The following is a 19106-nucleotide window of genomic DNA, read 5'->3' on the forward strand; positions in this document are numbered from 1 at the left end:
ATTACGACTTCCAAATTAATGATGAGAAGTTCTACTTTGTGCTTTGAGTGCAGTGTATATGTACGTTGAGGGACAAGCCTGTAAGATGCGGTCTCTGGACTGCAGCCAAAACAATGAAATGTACAGCACTTAGTCAAGTATGTAGCACGATCGATACAACATAATCTAACCTAATCCCAAACAGCTGATTACCTACATATCATCTTAATCGGCCTATAACGACACAAATATTAATTATCTCTTTGCCACACTTTTAATGATTAATTGACATTAAGATACATGGTCTAATGATTCGTTTGCATTAAATGCTTATATAAATAAAAATACTGAATAAGTATAAAACTCGAAATACAAAGGGTAAAAGCTGCGTAAATACAATGCGTAGATTAGTTAAATTGCTTGCGGTATCCCCGAGGACGCATGCGTACTGATGTAGCGCGCGCAACCCGCGGTCCCCGGCTGTCACTCGCCACTCCGCCGGCAAACTGATCTTGAGGCACACGCGCACCCAAGGTCCGCTACACCAAGCAACGCCGGCCCTTTGCGGCCAGGAGCCCTCCAAGGCGCTTCGTCACATTCACAACACCACACCATCTGCGAGGGCACAGCCAGCGCCGGCGTTCGCAAACGGAGTACGGCGGATCAAAGGTACACCATTTTATTTCACCTGACATGTCCGCTCAATAGTACAATCGTAAAACCACATTTCATCCCCTCTAGCATATTGCAGCTATACAGGGCAGCCGCATTATGGCAGGGCTTAAATCAAACATTCTTTGTCGCATAGATCCCCGCCGGCAATGCCGTAAAACTTGCGCTACACCTTTGTGCGAGATCCAACGATTCAACAGCCATATTTATAATCCATTATACTTATCACTAAGAAGTTAAGCTGTTTGGTATTAAGCACGAGCTTACCTCCCACGTTCTTTTATTGTAGGTACGGGAGCACATAGCAGGTACGCAAAATGGTTTTTGATTATGCGCACAAACTGCCTACTAATAATCACGCCACATACATTGCGAATATAAAATTACCTTTATGTCATATATACCTACGACGACGTTGCTGAAAAACTTTTAAACGATGCCGTAAGCGTAGTAAGTAGTTGAGCGAATTCGCCATAAAAAAGAACAAGATACCTACTATAAACATTTAATTGTTGAAGTCCACATACAACATTTTTAATTTTATAAAATATTATTATTATTATTTAATAATCTCAATCTTACTTGAATACGAAGGTATATTTCCATTGGCTACGACGTTTTATTTGTATTGTTCAGAATAAAAGTAGGCTATCGAAATGTTGAGTCGGCATCTATTCAAGATTTCTATTGATCTCAACTTAAATGTGACCCAATGTCATAGTGAGCTTTTGTTGTTGATATTAGCGCAAGCTTTTATTATTCTAGTGTCAGACTCTTGAGAGCTTCTTTTTGAAGAAAACTTATACCTATTTATTCAACTTTTAACATTTATCTATTAGTCAGTTATTTTTTCTAGTAACAATAATACATAATGTATTACCATATTATGTGTTAATTTTATTTCTACCAACACTACCAAGTGAGACAACTTCTTGGCCGTTTCAGAATACGTGTGGTTTTAAAAAGCATTCAATCTTAATATCAATCACGTAAAAGCATATTTATCTGCCGATTTTAATATTGTTTTTATCACCTTGTATTCAGGCTAAACCTATTACTAAGCCAGTTTAACTGCGGTACCTTCATACTATTTAGGTTGAAGTTTTGTCTGCATATGACGCAATCTTACTACTACTTACTGATCTTCTACTTTCCTTTCCTGTGTTTCTGAATCTTTTAATTTAATAATATTTTCAGAATTTAGAACGCATTTAAGGCTTACTAGCTCTACCTCTCGGTTTCTGAACTATCTGTAGCATCTTAAAGAGGTTGGTTTTTGGGGGCAAAAATGATATTTTATTTTTATTTCAAAAGTAGGTAATGGGTTTTGTTAATATGCAACGTTAGATTACTTTTTATATAGAACATTTACAAAAACAAAAAAAGCAAATTTTAAAACATAATGGACTCATGTGACTATTGCTTTCTCTTGTTAGTTTCAACTTGTTTCTTTTTGACTGTTTAATTAAAACAGATGCATGATATATCGCACTTGTTTTACATTTTATAGTAGTAAACTAAAATTATGCAATTTATTAACGGATGCATGTAATTAAAACTGAACATTAACTTGAGCTGCACACTGATTTCAAACTTTACCCATTCATTTCTATACATAACATTAATAAAGTTAATATACCTACTCGAAGTATGTAAATACATTTACATGATAACTTATCAAGCCCGTAGATGAAACATTGTAATGTTATTTCTATATAATCCTCTCTATAGAAAGGGTAAGCATTTTTTTCTACACCATCTAACGTCAAACCTTCAAACACAAAAATTTATTTATTCCACTAGGTTTCATTTAAAAGCCCTTTCGAATTGTTAAATCAAACGACAATAAGTTACCAGTTCGAAAGCTCTATTTTTAATTTTAGCATAAAAATACTAATAAATATTGATTTTTTACAATACAGAAAATAGAATCATGCGGTAGAATTCGAAGCTGCGTTTTTCGCCGTATGGGATAAATTAAGAAGAAAATTCCCCGTCTTCTTACCTACGTAAATAATCCGTAAATTTTAATGCAATTTCATAATTGATTTATATAAATGAGAGGAAAGCGTATTCAAAGTAAATCAACTCCCTATTTAATTTCTAGCTATAAGCTATCTGAAAACTGCTACCCAACGCGATGTGTATTATGACCTTAATCCTCATGTGAGGTCCGACTCCGAGTATCTGCAATGAAAACAATTTTGGTGGATTAACAATTTTGTTATATGATATGTATTCATTTATAAATTCGTAATAAGTACCTTTGATCCATATTTCCAAGATATTAAGCATAAAGTATAATATAAGAACGAGTCTATAGAAAAAAAAAAGTTATTCATGAATTTAGTAATAATTAACACCTAAGTTGTGTTATAATCTTGTCAATGAATTAAAATGAGTCTAATTTGCTTAATCTAAACATTTTGGCTCCTGTAAAAAAGTTCGTTTTTAAAGAACTGAACTAGCTTTCTACCCGCGACTGCGTTTAAATGTACACTAGGCATAGTAGCTGTCCACTGTTAGCCAAAAACACATTTCAAATCCCTACCAATTAAGACTTCAAATTTTAGCAAAAAAAATTGATATTTCCTATAATAGACGCGAATTTATAAAATTTTCTTCTTTCAAAAAATAAATGTTCGCTTCAATTAAAGCTGAAACTTATTATCTACATATAGTTAATTAGGCTCCCGCCCGCGGCTTCGCTTGCGCAGTCCGAGAAGAAGAAAAACCCGCATAGTTCCCGTTCCCGTGGGATTTCCGGGATTGCGTCATTTTCCCGGGATAAAAAGTAGCCTATGTCCTTTCTCGGGTATCAAAATATCTCCGTAACAAATTTCATGAAAATTGGTTCATTAGTTTAGGCGTGATTGAGTAACAGACAGACAGACAGAGTTACTTTCGCATTTATAATATTAGTATAGTTAATTATATATTCAGTACAGGAGCTTTAAAGTTGAAAATTAATAATATGATTAATAAAGGCCTGTCACAGCCTTCGGTTGCAGATGACAGGTAACGATGCTAGGAGATAATACCTGCATTGTACCGATCTTATATAACTTTGTTGGTAAAACAAGTCTATTTTAATCACTATTTATAAACTACCATACTACCATATATTAATCCTTGTGAAAAATATAAAAAGGAACATATAGCTGCAAGGTAGTAGTAATGTAATTGGTAATTCATTCAGTTACTTATTTATGTAACATAGACCTACAAATTTACAATAAAATGTTAAGAATTACAATAATTTTGTATGTAAAATACAATTTTACATTGCCTATTAATACCTAACATTTTCTTTTATATTTTGCTATGGTACCTATATAATATTATGTAGTCCTGACTTCTTATAATACGAGAATAGAGTTTCACGCGTTTCTATATCTAAAGATATAAATCAGTAAAATTAAAAAATTTAACATCGATTGTAGGACGAAATATACCACCAATCAAAGAGTTATTTGATTACTTACATCACTTTGATCGCCAATTTTTGCCTGCTCATTGAACTTAAATAATAATTTGGGTGGGTAATATATGTAACTTCTTAAATCATATTATCTCAGTTTGCCGATCAAAGTTTAGCTTAACTCGCTCTTATCAAGACGAATTGCTTAAGTATTTGAAGATTATTTTAATGTAAAAAATTATTCTAAATTATTATTTAAAATATAATATATATCTGTGTAGTATGTAATGTCGTCCACTTCTTCAAGAATTTATTGATTATACGAAATAAACATTGTTTGGTACTACAGCAGATCAAAAATTGTAGAGCTTTATTTCTCTCTACAATTTAATTAAAATTGGCGGCTAAAACATTCTTTCGATTTGTAAAGCATTCTTTAGCAAGGGCAAGATTGGCCAACAAATCGCGGTCACGTTGATTGAAACTCGATCTGAAATGTCTCGTGTTTCTGTGAAGGTGACGGTCACGCCGTGGACAAACCTACGATCCGCCCAACACGCCCTACAATATACCCGAATTCAGCTGAGCTCTTGATATAAATACATTTTTATAATCAAGGTTTAACGGTTAACTCAATATATGTCTGTGGTTAACTCTTTGATATCTATGGAGTTAAAATAAAACGATTGGGGATTTCAATTCGATATTTCATAGTTTCGAAAATAACAAACAAACAAACAAACAAAAATACTTTATTGTGCACCAATAAATAAAAATTACAAAAGTAAATATATAAAATAAATAGACACAGTTGAGCACAACAGGCGGTCTTATCGCTAAGACAGCGATCTCTTCCAGACAACCTGGTGGTCAAGGAAAAACAGTGTAAGTATTAGTTTATGGGCAAGAGGTGCATTTATAGTTTAAAATACATAAATAAAATAGTATAAACACAGCGAACATATATACATCCATAATATACCTACATACATATACTTACATAAACCTACATACACATACATACATACATAAAAGTAGTATACGTAGATAAAATAATATAAATACAAAGTACATATATACATTCCTATTATATACATACATATATACACAAACATACATATACATATATACATACACATAGAAATGAGCTACTTACTAGCTGAAAAACAGACACATACGGTGACAGCACCAATACAACAATATTTAACTTAAATGAAACAGGTAGATCAGAGTTCATGATTTGGACAGGTAAAATCGCTTCAGCAGTGTTTTGAATGTGAGTAGAGATTGAGCTTCTCTTATGTCTAATGGTAGATCATTCCATAGCCTGATGGCACGCACAGTAAAGGAAGAATTAAAAATATGATTTACATGCCCCGGTACGACCAGACGAGACTTATTTGATGATCGAATTGGGTGTAAATTAGACACAAGGAACTCAAATCTCTCTTTTAAATATTGCGGTGTTTTCGGATCAAACAGAACACAGTACAGGAGGTGAAGGATATGAGTATTTCGGTGAAGTCGAATGGGAAGCCATTTGAGCTTTGAACGAAATTCGGAGACGTGATCGTATTTGCGCAAGCCAAACACAAATCTTATGCAAAAATTTTGAAGGCGCTCAAGGCAGTCAAGGTGGTATTCAAAGAGGTCAGGATAGCACGCGTCGGCATAATCTATAATAGGTAAAAGGAGTGTTTGAACGAGCGCAATTTTAGTTGGTATTGGCAGAAAGTTGCGTAGCCGGCGAATAGAACTAGCAGCAGCGAAAACCTTTTTACGCACTTCCTTTATTTGAATAACTGTTGTTATATGTAGTTCCGTATTATAAGATGGAATGAAAAAATAGAGTAGATTCGCAATCTTAGATTGGCCATTGAATATAGAATATATTATAATTTTCTAGTACTACTAACTTCCTAAATAATACCCATATAATATAGAGTTGCTTATTATGATATTAAGACCAAAAACGAACACTAATTTATTTACATTATGGTTCATATTTAAAATCCTATTATATTGCATGAAATAACTCATATTATCATATGAACTTTAGGTAAATTTCTGATTAGCATGTTAATTTCAACTCTACCACGTTCGGTTTCGTTTCACGCTAAGCTTTACGCACGCGATAATTTCTAGGTTTAATTTATTATTATAATAAGTATAAAGGTTTTAACATTTTTCATCATGTTTCAATTCAAATATCTTCCTAACATCAATCATCCCGATGTATTCTAGCATAAAATACTATTGTTTAAAACACCTTTACAGACAACCATTAAGTTTATGCGTTTCATATATTTTATATCGTCTTTAAAAGATTTAGAAGAAAATAACTTTGCAAAAATATATTTAATATTAAGGTTTTCTAAAAACCAACTAGAATTAAATCGATTTATCTATTTTTAATAAAAATCCCACGATCATGTTAAATTGGCGGATTCTGCCATTGAGATGAACCTTTGGTTAAATTCAACTAATAGGAAATGTGGAATAATAATTATAGATTAACAAATAAAACAATATCGATAGAATTGAGCATAAAATAAACATAAATTAGGCTCTCTTTCTTATTGCACGGGATTTATGTCTTGAACATGAACATCCCGCGATTTCAGGAAATCGGCTTTAAAATGAGAAACTGTGAAAAAGAGGCACTAACGAAACCTGAGACTGTCCATTAAATTAAATTTCATATATTCGTGCCAGCGTTAAATTTACATTAAGGGCATTTATAGGTAGTGCCTAGGGCGGTAAAATTTCAGGGGCGGCAACATTACGGGAAAATTTTTTCACAAACTTTTTTATTGCGGAATTAAGTTTAAATAAGATTACTATAATAATTTTCTCATTATTAACAGTATACATGAAATTATATATATTTCTTTAAGCTACAAAATTATGAAAAAGTTAAATACCGAAAAGTTTAACGTTAGCGAAAAACAATTTTGTATTGTGTCTAACCTATTTGTATACATCAATACGTAATTTTTTTACTCAGTAATTTAAATCCGTTGTAACAAAACTTCATCCATTCAATGCAAATTTTTATGGCGGTATACTTTGCTAGAGGCGGTTCTACAGTGAACCGTAGCTGTTCTCTGTAGATTTGACTATAATTTAATGACTTACTTGAAATGCATTTTATAATTTGTAGGTACATTTGGTCTAAATGACGTTTATTAACATGAGTAACACGTGCGGTCATTACATTTTCCGTCCTATTTAAAATAAAATACCCTTAAAAGCTCTAAAGTGGGTACACGTGGCTTTAAAAGTTTTATTTTCAACCTATTTTCTTTGCAATTCTAGTACTGAGTCCGCCGCTATTTTCTACTTATTCTATTCAAAATACTAAATGAAACATGTTTATTTTATACGCGAAATAGAGCTCAACTTTTGCAAGTAACTAAATGCTCATTCGAAATGCACCAAATTTTACTACTGCATTGCTGTTTAACTTTGAAAACTTACGTGATAGACATTTGCCAGTCCAACTATGTTTTGCTTTGGAAATGTAATCGTTACATGCAATTGATGATCGGTGATCAATTGTTGCAAGTTTTTAGAATGTTCAATTCAATTTCAACACAATTTAACACAATTCAACACTGTTCAGTACAATTTCAACACTATAACAACTATAGAAGAACAAACAAATATCGCTATTATGAATCCCTTCCAGCCCTTCTCTGGTTCGATTCTCAAATAATTATTTACACATTTACCTGCGGATGATGAGAATGTTAATATTAATTGATTCAATTCCACCTGCTGTATGTTTGTGCATACATATATATATACTAGAGGTCCGCCCCGGCTTCGCCCGTGGTACATATTTCGCAATAAAAGGTAGCCTATGTCCTTTCTCGGGTATCAAAATATCTCCATACCAAATTTCATGCAAATTGGTTCAGTAGTTTAGGCGTGATTGAGTAACAGACAGACAGACAGACAGAGTTACTTTCGCATTTATAATATTAGTATGGATATCAGGATTTATTGTTTCAACTATTAAGTATAACGTGTACATGTTTTCTTCGTTATGATTCAATACTACAATAATTCACATTTTAAGTAGGGTACATTTAACACTCTACAGTTTTTAAATTTAAAAAATCCAAAGTAACGCGACGCGAATGTTTATCATTTTATTACAAGCCGCTAATTAAAAACCTCTAGAACCGTAGCGCTAAGCGCTGCCTCCATTTTGCAACAAATGAAAACGCATCTGACTGTAAATGTAAATACATACATAGATTTCTCGCAGCACCGTTATCCACAAATAAATATTCATCACTGCAGATACGTTGTATAAAAACGTGATCGATTTAGCCACTGCAGAGATTTTCCAGACTGTAGGGCGCGTAGGTTTCCAAGGGTTTATTTTACGCAATTTATATACGCTCTGGTGGATATTTAATGAGAAAACACAGCGTAATGAGCGGCCGACCGTTTCGAATGTCTTTGAATAGTTTTCATGTATTTTAATGAACCGCGTTTATGTTTCATGCGTATCTGAATTTATGTAGTGTTAGGTTGTACATCAAAATACTTAATGGGAAGGGGATGGATTTTTAATTAAATAATATGAGTATTTATTAATTGATTTATTAATTAATTATTTGATTTAACAATAATTATAAATATACCTAATTGCGGCTACGAAAACGCATGGAATTACGTAGCACTAAGCTACGTAGTGCATTTAATGCAATCTGAGTTGTTATCCAATTTTATTGTAGAGTTTGAGAATCTTATGAAGCTAATATCCAATTCTAATCGGATATTTGAAAATGCTATTAGCCTAAATTATAAAGGGAAAGGTAAGACGCTTTGCGAACAGAATAAGGTCAAGATATTTCGGAGGTGCTAAATTACAGTTTAAGTAGGTATGTCTAAGAATACATTGTACAGATAATTTGTAATATTTTCAAAACGGTCGTGGAAATTTTAGAGTATACAGAATTTAGTTGAATCTCTACAATTAATAAATAATTGATAAAACTTTGGTATACCTAAGGGTTGCGTGATAAGAAGATGTAAAAATAAAATTTCTGCTGGTAATCTCCAAAATTACGTTCACTTTTTCCCATTACCATAAAATTATCCTTCTATGGATTCAAATTATGGTGTTTTAGGTACAACTAACTAAACGTGTTCGAAAAACACCGTACTCGAAAAGATTTTATCATAATACAACTTTCCAATAAGGTTCTCCAGTTCATTCTCTGCAAATGTAGATCTTAGCGTCTATTTAATCTGTTTAGCTCAACAGTATCGTCTTTAACCTTGTAGTTAAGTAGCCCTTGAAAAATTGCTAACAATTCAAAACTAGGAGTGAGAAAATTAAAAGAAAGAGTAAATAACGAAGTCTCGAGTTTGGCTTCACGCCAATGCAGGGATCTACGAGTCTTTTGTTCTACACAATGATGTTTCTTTTTATCTTACGTAGTTTGTGACACTTAACTTATTTTTTATTTTATGGCAATTATTTATTTTTCTGTGTTTGCTATTCATTATATTATAAGACGACCCAATTAAACTGAAGCAAATAATAAAGCTTTACCCCAACATTGCACTGTACTTTCGAATAAACTGAGAATAAATTAAACATATCTAAAATTTCGATATTTTTAACCTACATTCCAAACATTATATAAAAACAGTCGTAAGAAAACTCGAATATCAGCAAGTGGTTACTTTTGAGAATATAGATAATAAGCTTACAGGGCATTAGTAATATAATCTTACTGTCTTGTTATTGATCCGCACATACTTTAACCATAATGCTATAGAGCATTTGCTACTTATTCAAATGCGCATCTTTAAATAGCATTACTTATCTTCAATAGCTAGAAAGTTTATGAAATTTTCTATAGGTATTTTATGTTTTAAAAAAATATTTATATAGAAACAAAAATAAATCTTCCTTAAGGGGGTTTGGACTTGAAATTTGGTTCTACGACTTACCAGTGTTTTGAAACTGATTTCAAATCTATACATATAATAAATCTGTAGAAGGGTCAATTCTGTACATTGAAAATATTGAAAAAATAAATAGCAGGGGGTGTTACTGGATCGATACCAAACCAATAAATGTGATTAAAAAAATTTTTGTCTGTCTGTCTGTCTGTCTGTCTGTCTGTCTGTATGTGAAGACATCACGTGAAAACTAACGGTTCGATTTCGATGAAACTTGGTATAATTATACCTTATTATCCTGGGCGTAAAATAGGATACTTTTTATCCTGAAAAAATACGAAGAAAAAAAATAATCTTAATTTTTCAGTTTTATCCATAGACGTTGTTCTGTAGAACAGCGAACACACGTTGGGTATTATTATAGGCCTAGCCGTATTTGAGTCCAATAGATATTTATAAGATGTTATTGTCAGAGTTACTCAAAATGGAGAAATAAACCATCCACGCGAAGACCGACATCCGCGCGGACGGAGTCGCGGGCGGAAGCTAGTAATATATATGATGCTTTCTTTAGTTGCAACTCTGCTCTTTCCGCATTGAATCATGACAATAACAAATCGCCTTAAAAATGAAGCATAACTTCAAAGTATGTAACATTTCTATTTCTACTGCAAGTTTATAAGGAAAACATACAAAATTTCAAACTTTAATAATGTATGAAAATAAATCAATTTAATGAAGAAAAGTTTTAGATCATTTTTTTAATTCAAAGTATTACTGTAACGCTTAAATTTTAAAAGGCTTAAATTCTGTTTCGTTGTTCAAGTATTTTTCGAGAAATGCTATTCAACAAAGATAAGTTGAAAAAATTACGTATTAAGAAATAATGTTCTCAAAGGATAGCAAAACGCAACATAACATTAATTAAAGCTTGAGAAAACGTTATAAACAACATTGTCTACGTTGTTGCAACACATCTTACAATATACAACGTAGGTATACATCAATGTTGCAACATAAATGCAGGAGCGAGGAGCGTTTCCATCGATCGTACACTCGCATGCCGCAAAACATTCGGACCTTGACCCACGATGCAGTGGCAATTAATGCAATTTGTGAACTGGGGTGTCGGCGATCCTTCGAGCTACCGGTTGTAACCGGAAAACATAATGTTGACTACGGAGTGCGTACTTTATAGAGCTTCTTGATAAACCCTTGCTTTTTATCAATGGATCTAATCGTTTCATTAATGTGAACTTCTACATCGCTGTAGGCGAAACCTTATTATTAGGTAGTTAGATGTGCCGAATTTTGAACTACATATTTTAAACCTTGTATTATCAGCTGTTATGGTCTATGGGCGACGCAACCTGCTTACCACCAGGCAGTGCGTCCGCTCGTTTGCCTGTCAATAACATAAAATAAACCTTACAAAATACTTTAGTTACTAAAAATACAATAATATTTAGATTGATCAAGACCTTAAAATAATTTAATTGTAATAAAATAACACATATATGTTAATGACTGAAATGAATACACATGCAGTGAAAACTGTTATTGGTCTAGTATCCGTTCATCCGTATAAAGATTTCCCTTAAAAGTTGACCACGTCTATTCGAACGTCTTTCTTGTACATTATGATACTAACATAGATGATTTTTAATAGCCAACCTATTGCAACTTTTCCTGTATCGATTATTTTCATTCAATAATTTATTTGTGACATACATTCAATGCTAGCGGGCATTCTTACAAAGTCCATCCGTTGAGTTAGACTTATTTGAATTAAATTTTAAAATATTTAATTTAATAAATAGTAAATATTTCACATTATGTTTATTGTTTATGTTAAACTACTAACAAAAAAAATAACATCTAACTGAAAACTTTATATTTATAATACATAACCATATATTTCGAAATTATTGACTACAATTATTTTTCAAAGAAGTTTATAACACATATACTTATTACCAAAAATGCCTACCTGTATAATTATTCAAAATTATTTATTTTATAGTGCTAAATTCGCCTCTTAAAAAGGGCTTTTGTACAACATTCTAATTGCTAACTTAATTGCCACAAAAATATTTCGAAATGTTTTCCTAAATTCCTTTAATGAGGCTTAAATGATTTCGTGACCAAATAAATTATGTCGCGTGTTTGTTTCAGAGATGGAAATCGTGCCTGAGGGGAAAAACTTCCGATTGGTAACAAAAGACGAGCTCCCAGCGGTGGCCGATTTTTTAGTGCAGTATATGCCTGAATCTCTCAAGGTATGTACGTTAAATTTTAATAAATATATTTTTATACTGTATAAATATTTGATTTCTCGTTTTTTTTAATTCATACTATGATTTTAGTTTCATCAGACGATTCAAACATATCTCAACAATAAGGTGTGGGACTTCCATTTTTATGTAGCGAAGAATTGGCCGGAGGACCCAATCTGCTTACACTTTCCTGGTTGTACTAGTACGGTAAGAATATTTTATTATCTGTGAACACAAAGTATTTAATTGCCATATTATAACAAGCGTCCATAGATAAAATATTACTACAGCGTATATAGGTACCCCTCTATGCCAGCTTTGCCTTTGTGAAAACGTGTCTGTACCAGGTTTTCCTTTGTGCATAAGGATGTAGTGTAGTAATGGAATCTTTGATCGCTTGTTTTAGCTAGCTCTACACGTGGAAAGACCTTAAATGTCATAGCCTGCTTTTGGAAACACAATTTTATTACAAGCAATAATAATACAGTAGAACCTCGATAACTTAAACCTCGATAACATAAAAACCTCTGTAACTTCAAAAAATAATATGTTCCCTTCCCATCAGAGCCCAAAACCTCTTTAACTTAAAATACGCAACCTCTATAACTTAAATAAATAATCTCTGTATTGGCCCTCAGTAACTTAAAGAAATGGGTCCACAACCTCTATAACATAAAATTATTTGTCAATGAGTCATTTTGAAAGAGTGTCAAAACAAAAGGTTTCTGTATTTATTGCTTGCACGTGTTTACTATGTATTGTTAACGTAAACAATACATTACCTATTGTTTGATTTATCGAAATTCTTCAAAGCTTTGCGGCGGATAGCTTTATGACAACGACTTTCTTGCATCATAAGTTTTTGATAGTTGTCCTGGAAACATCTCTTTACTTACTGTGTGATAAAACTGGCTTAAAATGAGTCCAAAAAGAAAACTAACAACCCTCATCTACGCTGATAAATTAAAAGCTATAGAAGCAGTGAAAAATGGATAGACCCTTGATAACTTAAAACCTCTATAACTTAAAATATTTTGTGTTTCCCTTGGACTTTAACTTATCGAGGTTCTACTGTATTATGATTAATTAGTATACTTGACTGTTCAAATAATCGATTTTCGAGTAATTTAAATTAAAAAGTTGACATTGAAAATGTAGAGTTAAATTAATTTCAGACATAGATACTATGAATAAATATTGTTTTAATTATTATTTATACATAAAATGAGAATATATCGTCTACCTAACTATATCACATTACTCCACTTTCATTTAATATCTCATTATTTTATATTTATAATATTTTTAACATTTCCCTACTTCAAGCTTTTACGAAATACCATACTTTACATTTAACTTGTGAAATACAGAAAGACAAATGATAAAAAAATACCAGAAAATGAAGTATCCATTCGGCTTTATATGTGGCTTTATACTAAGTAATCATATTTTTCCGTGTCGTTTCCGTCACGTTGCGTCGTCGAGTCGTCGCGTCGTCGCGTCGTGCTGAGTGCTCTCCCCAAGAGATCTGGGAAAATGTTACATTTTTAATTTTGCTTCATAATGGCTTGGATGACGTGTTTCATATTGCAGTATGTGAAGTAGGTCACCAAATGTATGGAGATCATATCCACCATTTGGATGCTTTTAGACGAATAGGGTAAATGAATTAATAATACGGAAAATATAAAAGACTGCTCTACAATATTGGAGTTCTTATTAAAATACCAAGCCCTCATTAAAAATATTACATTTTTGTTACGACATATTTATCGAAAGGCTTTCACATATAATTATAATAGGAACAGATTTTTTTATTACGTATACGTACATTATTTTAATCAATTACTAATCCGCATATATTTTATTCGCAGTTTTTAGTAAATTTGTTTATCTAAGAACTGAGTTTTATATCATGTGCTTAAGATAAGATGCTACCTATACAATTTAAGTTCGTTCCATAACACAAATATTATTTCTTCGCAAAAGAAAAGATTTCTTAATCATTCCACATTTTTTTATGAGTACCTCATTATTTTTTTTTATTTTGCAGCCAAACAGCCATCCCTATGAAAGTGTAACCATATTCTGTCCATCGAGCCGCGCGGAACTGGTCGACCTGGTGACAACAGAGGACATACTCCTCGACCTCACCAAACCCTTGTACCTGAACTTCACTCACGAAGCCATCGTGGACCGCTTCGAGAAATACTATGAAGCCCACGATAAGATTACTGGCGACGTCTACGTGTGCGATAATCCTCCCACGGAAAGCAATGAACAGTAAGTATTACAAATAGCATGACATTTTTTTGATTGTAACTACATTTCAACCATTAACAGTTTGTTAATTTAATTTTTTACCATTTATAGACTGCCACCGGACGTGGAGCTAGTTCGCTTGCAGCCTGAACACATGCAAGCTGTACACGACTTGTATCCAGCAAGCGATATCGAATGCCGCGAGGTGTTCGAAAAACTCGTAGCCGAACTGCCCGCCTACGGGATATTCGTAGAGGGACAACTAGCCGCGTGGATGGTACAATCATACTACGGCGCGATGTTCTCGATGCAAACCCGGCCCGAATTTCGCAGGAAAGGCTACGGGATTTACTTGGCGAGGCGCCTCACCAAAGAAGTCGCCGCACGTGGATACAAACCGTTTGTTGTCATTCGTCCGGAAAACGACGCGTCCCGTTCTCTCTATTCGAAACTTGGCTTCGAGAAACGTTTCCGAACGGTGCGCGCTGTCCTGCGTCCGCGCTAGACGTTGAAGTTGAACACTAGCAGATTTTATTTTTTTAAGACTTTTGAATAAATCAAATAGCTTGCGATCTTTGATCGTTAGAAAATTTAGTAGTAGCTTTAAGATTGGAGCGGCTGTTGCTGTCGATCTCTAAATTGAAATTCAAATAAATCATGCGTTTAAACGTTATTTCTTTTTTTATAGGACAACGAATTGTGACGTAAATAGTGATGTATTGTTTTAATTAATTCACGGATACGAGAGCAGCAGCCGTTCATTGCGTTTTAGCATGAGCCAATCAACGGTACTAACATGTCAAGAATTGAAAATCAAAAACTCGGTTTAAAATAGTTTTATGCTTGACTTGATAGATTAACTTGAAATCGGTTTACTGCGTTTTTCCAAATTACTGCCATTACATTTTTTGATAGTTGTGAAAGGTTTCGATCAGAAGTTTTTTATTCTTGACACGGTTAGAATTAAATTCATATATAGATGAATGCTTATAAACACTCGTTGATCGAGCGGCACTATTCTATCTCATGCTGTTGAAAATACGGACCAGTTTCGATCGTGTAGGTGTAATGGATGGAGTAGGAATCAATTAATAAGTGTGATATTAGACCATGAGATGATAGTGACCGTCTACACTCGAGATGCACAATTGTTCAAATACATTAAATGCACCATCACATTGTTATTTTCAATTAAATAATGTAAACTATAACGGTAACATTTGAAGGCTCGACAGTTTTGTATAACAAAATGTAAACCTGGATTTGGAAATATATAACGTCTATTTTGACTGTAGGACTTGATAGATTTTGATAGCATTATAAATGGGAAGTAATATTTATAATTTTATGTACCTATTGTATTTATTTTTGACGCTATATTGCATTTATAAAGATTTAAGTGTAGGGTATTTATTGTATTGTTTAGCAATCAGCGCGACAAAATTCAATTTTGTCTATTGTATTCATTTTATTATATTTTGTAGCTATAAATACAGCATTTCTACAAACAAATTACTTTGTTAAATTTAATAAATTATCAATGAGGTTTGATACAAAAACTAGGTAGGTAGGGATTTTAATATGGGAAACCAACTTTTTTACAAATATGTATTTAAATTGTAGGCTTCGTAAATTTTCTATATGATATTCGAAAATGGCTATAGAAAAACCTACGTTGGTCTGGTATAAGTTGTAGCCTTGTTTTATTGTTAGTACCTATAACCGCGTTTATTTACTTGTAACTTATGCTTTGTATAAATGTAATCATTTGATTAATATTTGATATTTATTTAGGTCTTCCTAAAGGAATGTTTAAATATCAACAAGAACATAAATGGGAATGGTATCATGAAGGAGATTGTTGTGTAAGATATAAATAATTGTATATTTCAGCTCCCCTCACTATAACACAGACACAGCATTGCTCATTAAAATATCTTTAACTGGCAATGCTAATTTTAAATTTTGCTCAATAATTCCCAGAGCTTCCACTTTAAAATTGTGTCAATGCTTATTTTTCAAATAATGGACAATGTTACAACCACAGGTTACAACTATAAAAATAATAAAACCTCCTGTGGCACAAACTTGCCAGATAAATATTCCACAAGCTTATGGTAATCACGATAAATTATCTAATTTCAAAACCAAACATAGATACATATAAATTGTAAACAAAAACCAATTTAGGTACATATAAACGTGCTTCAATATCTACATACGCAATACAATTTCATGGTATTTGTTATAGAAATAATACTGGAATAAAATTAATTCCTCCTGTTGTTTTCTCATAAACAGTCATCAATTTGCAATCATGCTGAAGGCTTTATTCCAATTTCCTACTTTCTGCAAATTACGTAAGTAGGTCAAATTTCTTCAAATACTTATTGTTAATTGTAGGTACCTTTTTCTGAATATTTTCTCTAGCTCCTATGATAAATAAAATGCAAAGGACATATTTCCGTCCTTAAAACAGTTGATGTCTGCGGAATATTGTAATAATGGCATGTTACAAACCTACGCGCTACTTCAGTATGTAGTGACCGATCTGTATAATTCATTACCTACCTTACAAAGGTAATTACAAAAATAAAGAGATTAACTACAAATGTTGCATGCCTTTTATTTTATAGCCCTTTAATTTTGATAATATCTATGTTAATGTTGATACTAGTATGACCATTTAAATAAGTAGGTATTTAAACATAATCTATTATTGTTCTATAGGTATGTAGTAAATTATATAAGAAGTTTTTAATTTTAATAATCACCGCAATAGCAATAGTGCATTGTGATTTTTTATGAGTGATAGGCCTTATTACGAGCAAGAAATCTATACTAGTGTTAGCGTTAGCTACTATATAATATTCTGTGCTAGTGCTAAGTCGCACTTTTGAGCTTTTAATGAGAAAAAAAATTAAAACGAAAATTAAAAAATAATTCTCGGTATCCGGAAATGCTTTCCCAAAAATAAAAACTGGAAAATATGCGCCCAAATATGCTCTAACGCACTATATTCTTAGATAATAAATAAATACATATCCAAGATATTATTTACAGTTACGTTTTCAGAATTATTTCAATTTTTTTCACGAAAGTTCACTTACCTCACAGAACAGTAAAGTAGAACTTACCTAAGTAGTTCATCATTTATTAAAATTAAAAGTTTTAGACATTGACACGTGGGTGTTCTACACGTGCATTTTAAATGCATCCCTACAGCAGAGGGATTTTTTAAAATATGTTTTTATTTTAGTAATCAGTGCGATATTATATATACCTATAGAGTCAATCGTCTCAAACCATTTTTGAAGTAAAACTTCTTTAGGCGCGACTAGGGAGTAACTCAGATTTTTTTTCTGACGGAAGTAACGCTTACTATAGTCAGTGTAGTTTCCGCCATTTAAAAATAATAATTCTGATTGGTTGTAAGTATATGTCATATACTACACGCTTCTTGACTTATACGCCAGCTAGTGGCAAATATCATAATCAATTAGGATTATTTATTTTCAAATTTTCAAACGGATCAATTGTGAATAGCAAAGTGAATGAAAAATTCAACAGTTTTAAAAACATTATTTTAAATTGCAAAATTTTTTGAAAATCTCTAAATATACTTGTTTATTTATTACTTTTAAAATAAGTAAATTAAAAATAAAAATAAACATGTTGCGGATTATAATCAATCTATTTTAAATATTGCTGAAGACAAAGTAGTATCCATAGCAACAGATATGTATATAGGTTGTCATTCAGTTGAACAAGAAGCATATGTACGCCAACAATTTCATAAAATGTCAGTTATTGATACAGGAGGATCGCCTTATGAAATCATATTAGTTCTTAACAAATTTTACATTATTACAACCAATATTGATGTATCTGATGGCTTAGCCAACGGTTGTGTTGGAAAGTTAGTGTATATTGAACGTGATGACAGTGATAACATCATACGCTTATGGCTTGAGTTTCCTGGTAAGATAGGAGAGAAAATTAGGAAAAAAGCTGCCCATCATATTCAAACTCTAAACATTAGTAGAACAGCAGTCCCAATTTTACGAAGATCGTCATGTGTACCAATGAATAGAAATAAGACAATATTTGCAAAGAGAAATCACTTTCCATTAGTATCTGCTTGTGCGCTTACAATACATAAGTCTCAAGGTGGTACTTTTGATCAAATCGTTTATGAATACAATAAAAGTCACAGTCAGCAGCTGTTATATGTAGCATTATCACGAGTAACTGATATAATTAATGGATTGTTCATTGTCTCAAACACCGATGACAACAAATTTTATCATGGAAGAAAGCGTCCAGGGGGAATAGTTGATTTACAGTGTGAATTTGAAAGACTTTCAAATTCTCTTTCAATTCCCTAATAACACAACAGGAAGAATTATATAACCTTGTAAATGAGAGTATCATTACACTATTTTCCTTCAACTGCCAAAGTTTACGTGCTCATGTTTCTGATCTGAATGATAAAGTATTAAAAAGGTCCACATTGCTGTTATTTTCCGAAACTTGGATGAAAAATGACGAACAAATTCTTATTG

General features: G+C 32.3%; 1 protein-coding gene across 1 annotated transcript; it reads left to right on the top strand.

Moving 5' to 3' along the window:
• Positions 1–478: 478 nt before the first annotated feature.
• LOC149482712 (uncharacterized) lies at positions 479–17138 on the top strand. The gene is made up of 5 exons (XM_089703335.1): positions 479–648; positions 12179–12282; positions 12370–12486; positions 14333–14562; positions 14653–17138. The coding sequence occupies exons 2-5, from the start codon at positions 12181–12183 to the stop codon at positions 15044–15046; spliced, it is 843 nt and encodes a 280-aa protein (XP_089559461.1). The 5' UTR covers positions 479–648; positions 12179–12180; the 3' UTR covers positions 15047–17138.
• Positions 17139–19106: the final 1968 nt, after the last annotated feature.

The sequence above is a fragment of the Colias philodice genome, chromosome 14 (assembly GCF_061535455.1).
Source record: "Colias philodice isolate Cphi_HAF_F1 chromosome 14, ilColPhil1 Martin Lab GWU primary, whole genome shotgun sequence".
In the NCBI taxonomy this organism is placed as follows: Eukaryota; Metazoa; Arthropoda; class Insecta; order Lepidoptera; family Pieridae; genus Colias; species Colias philodice.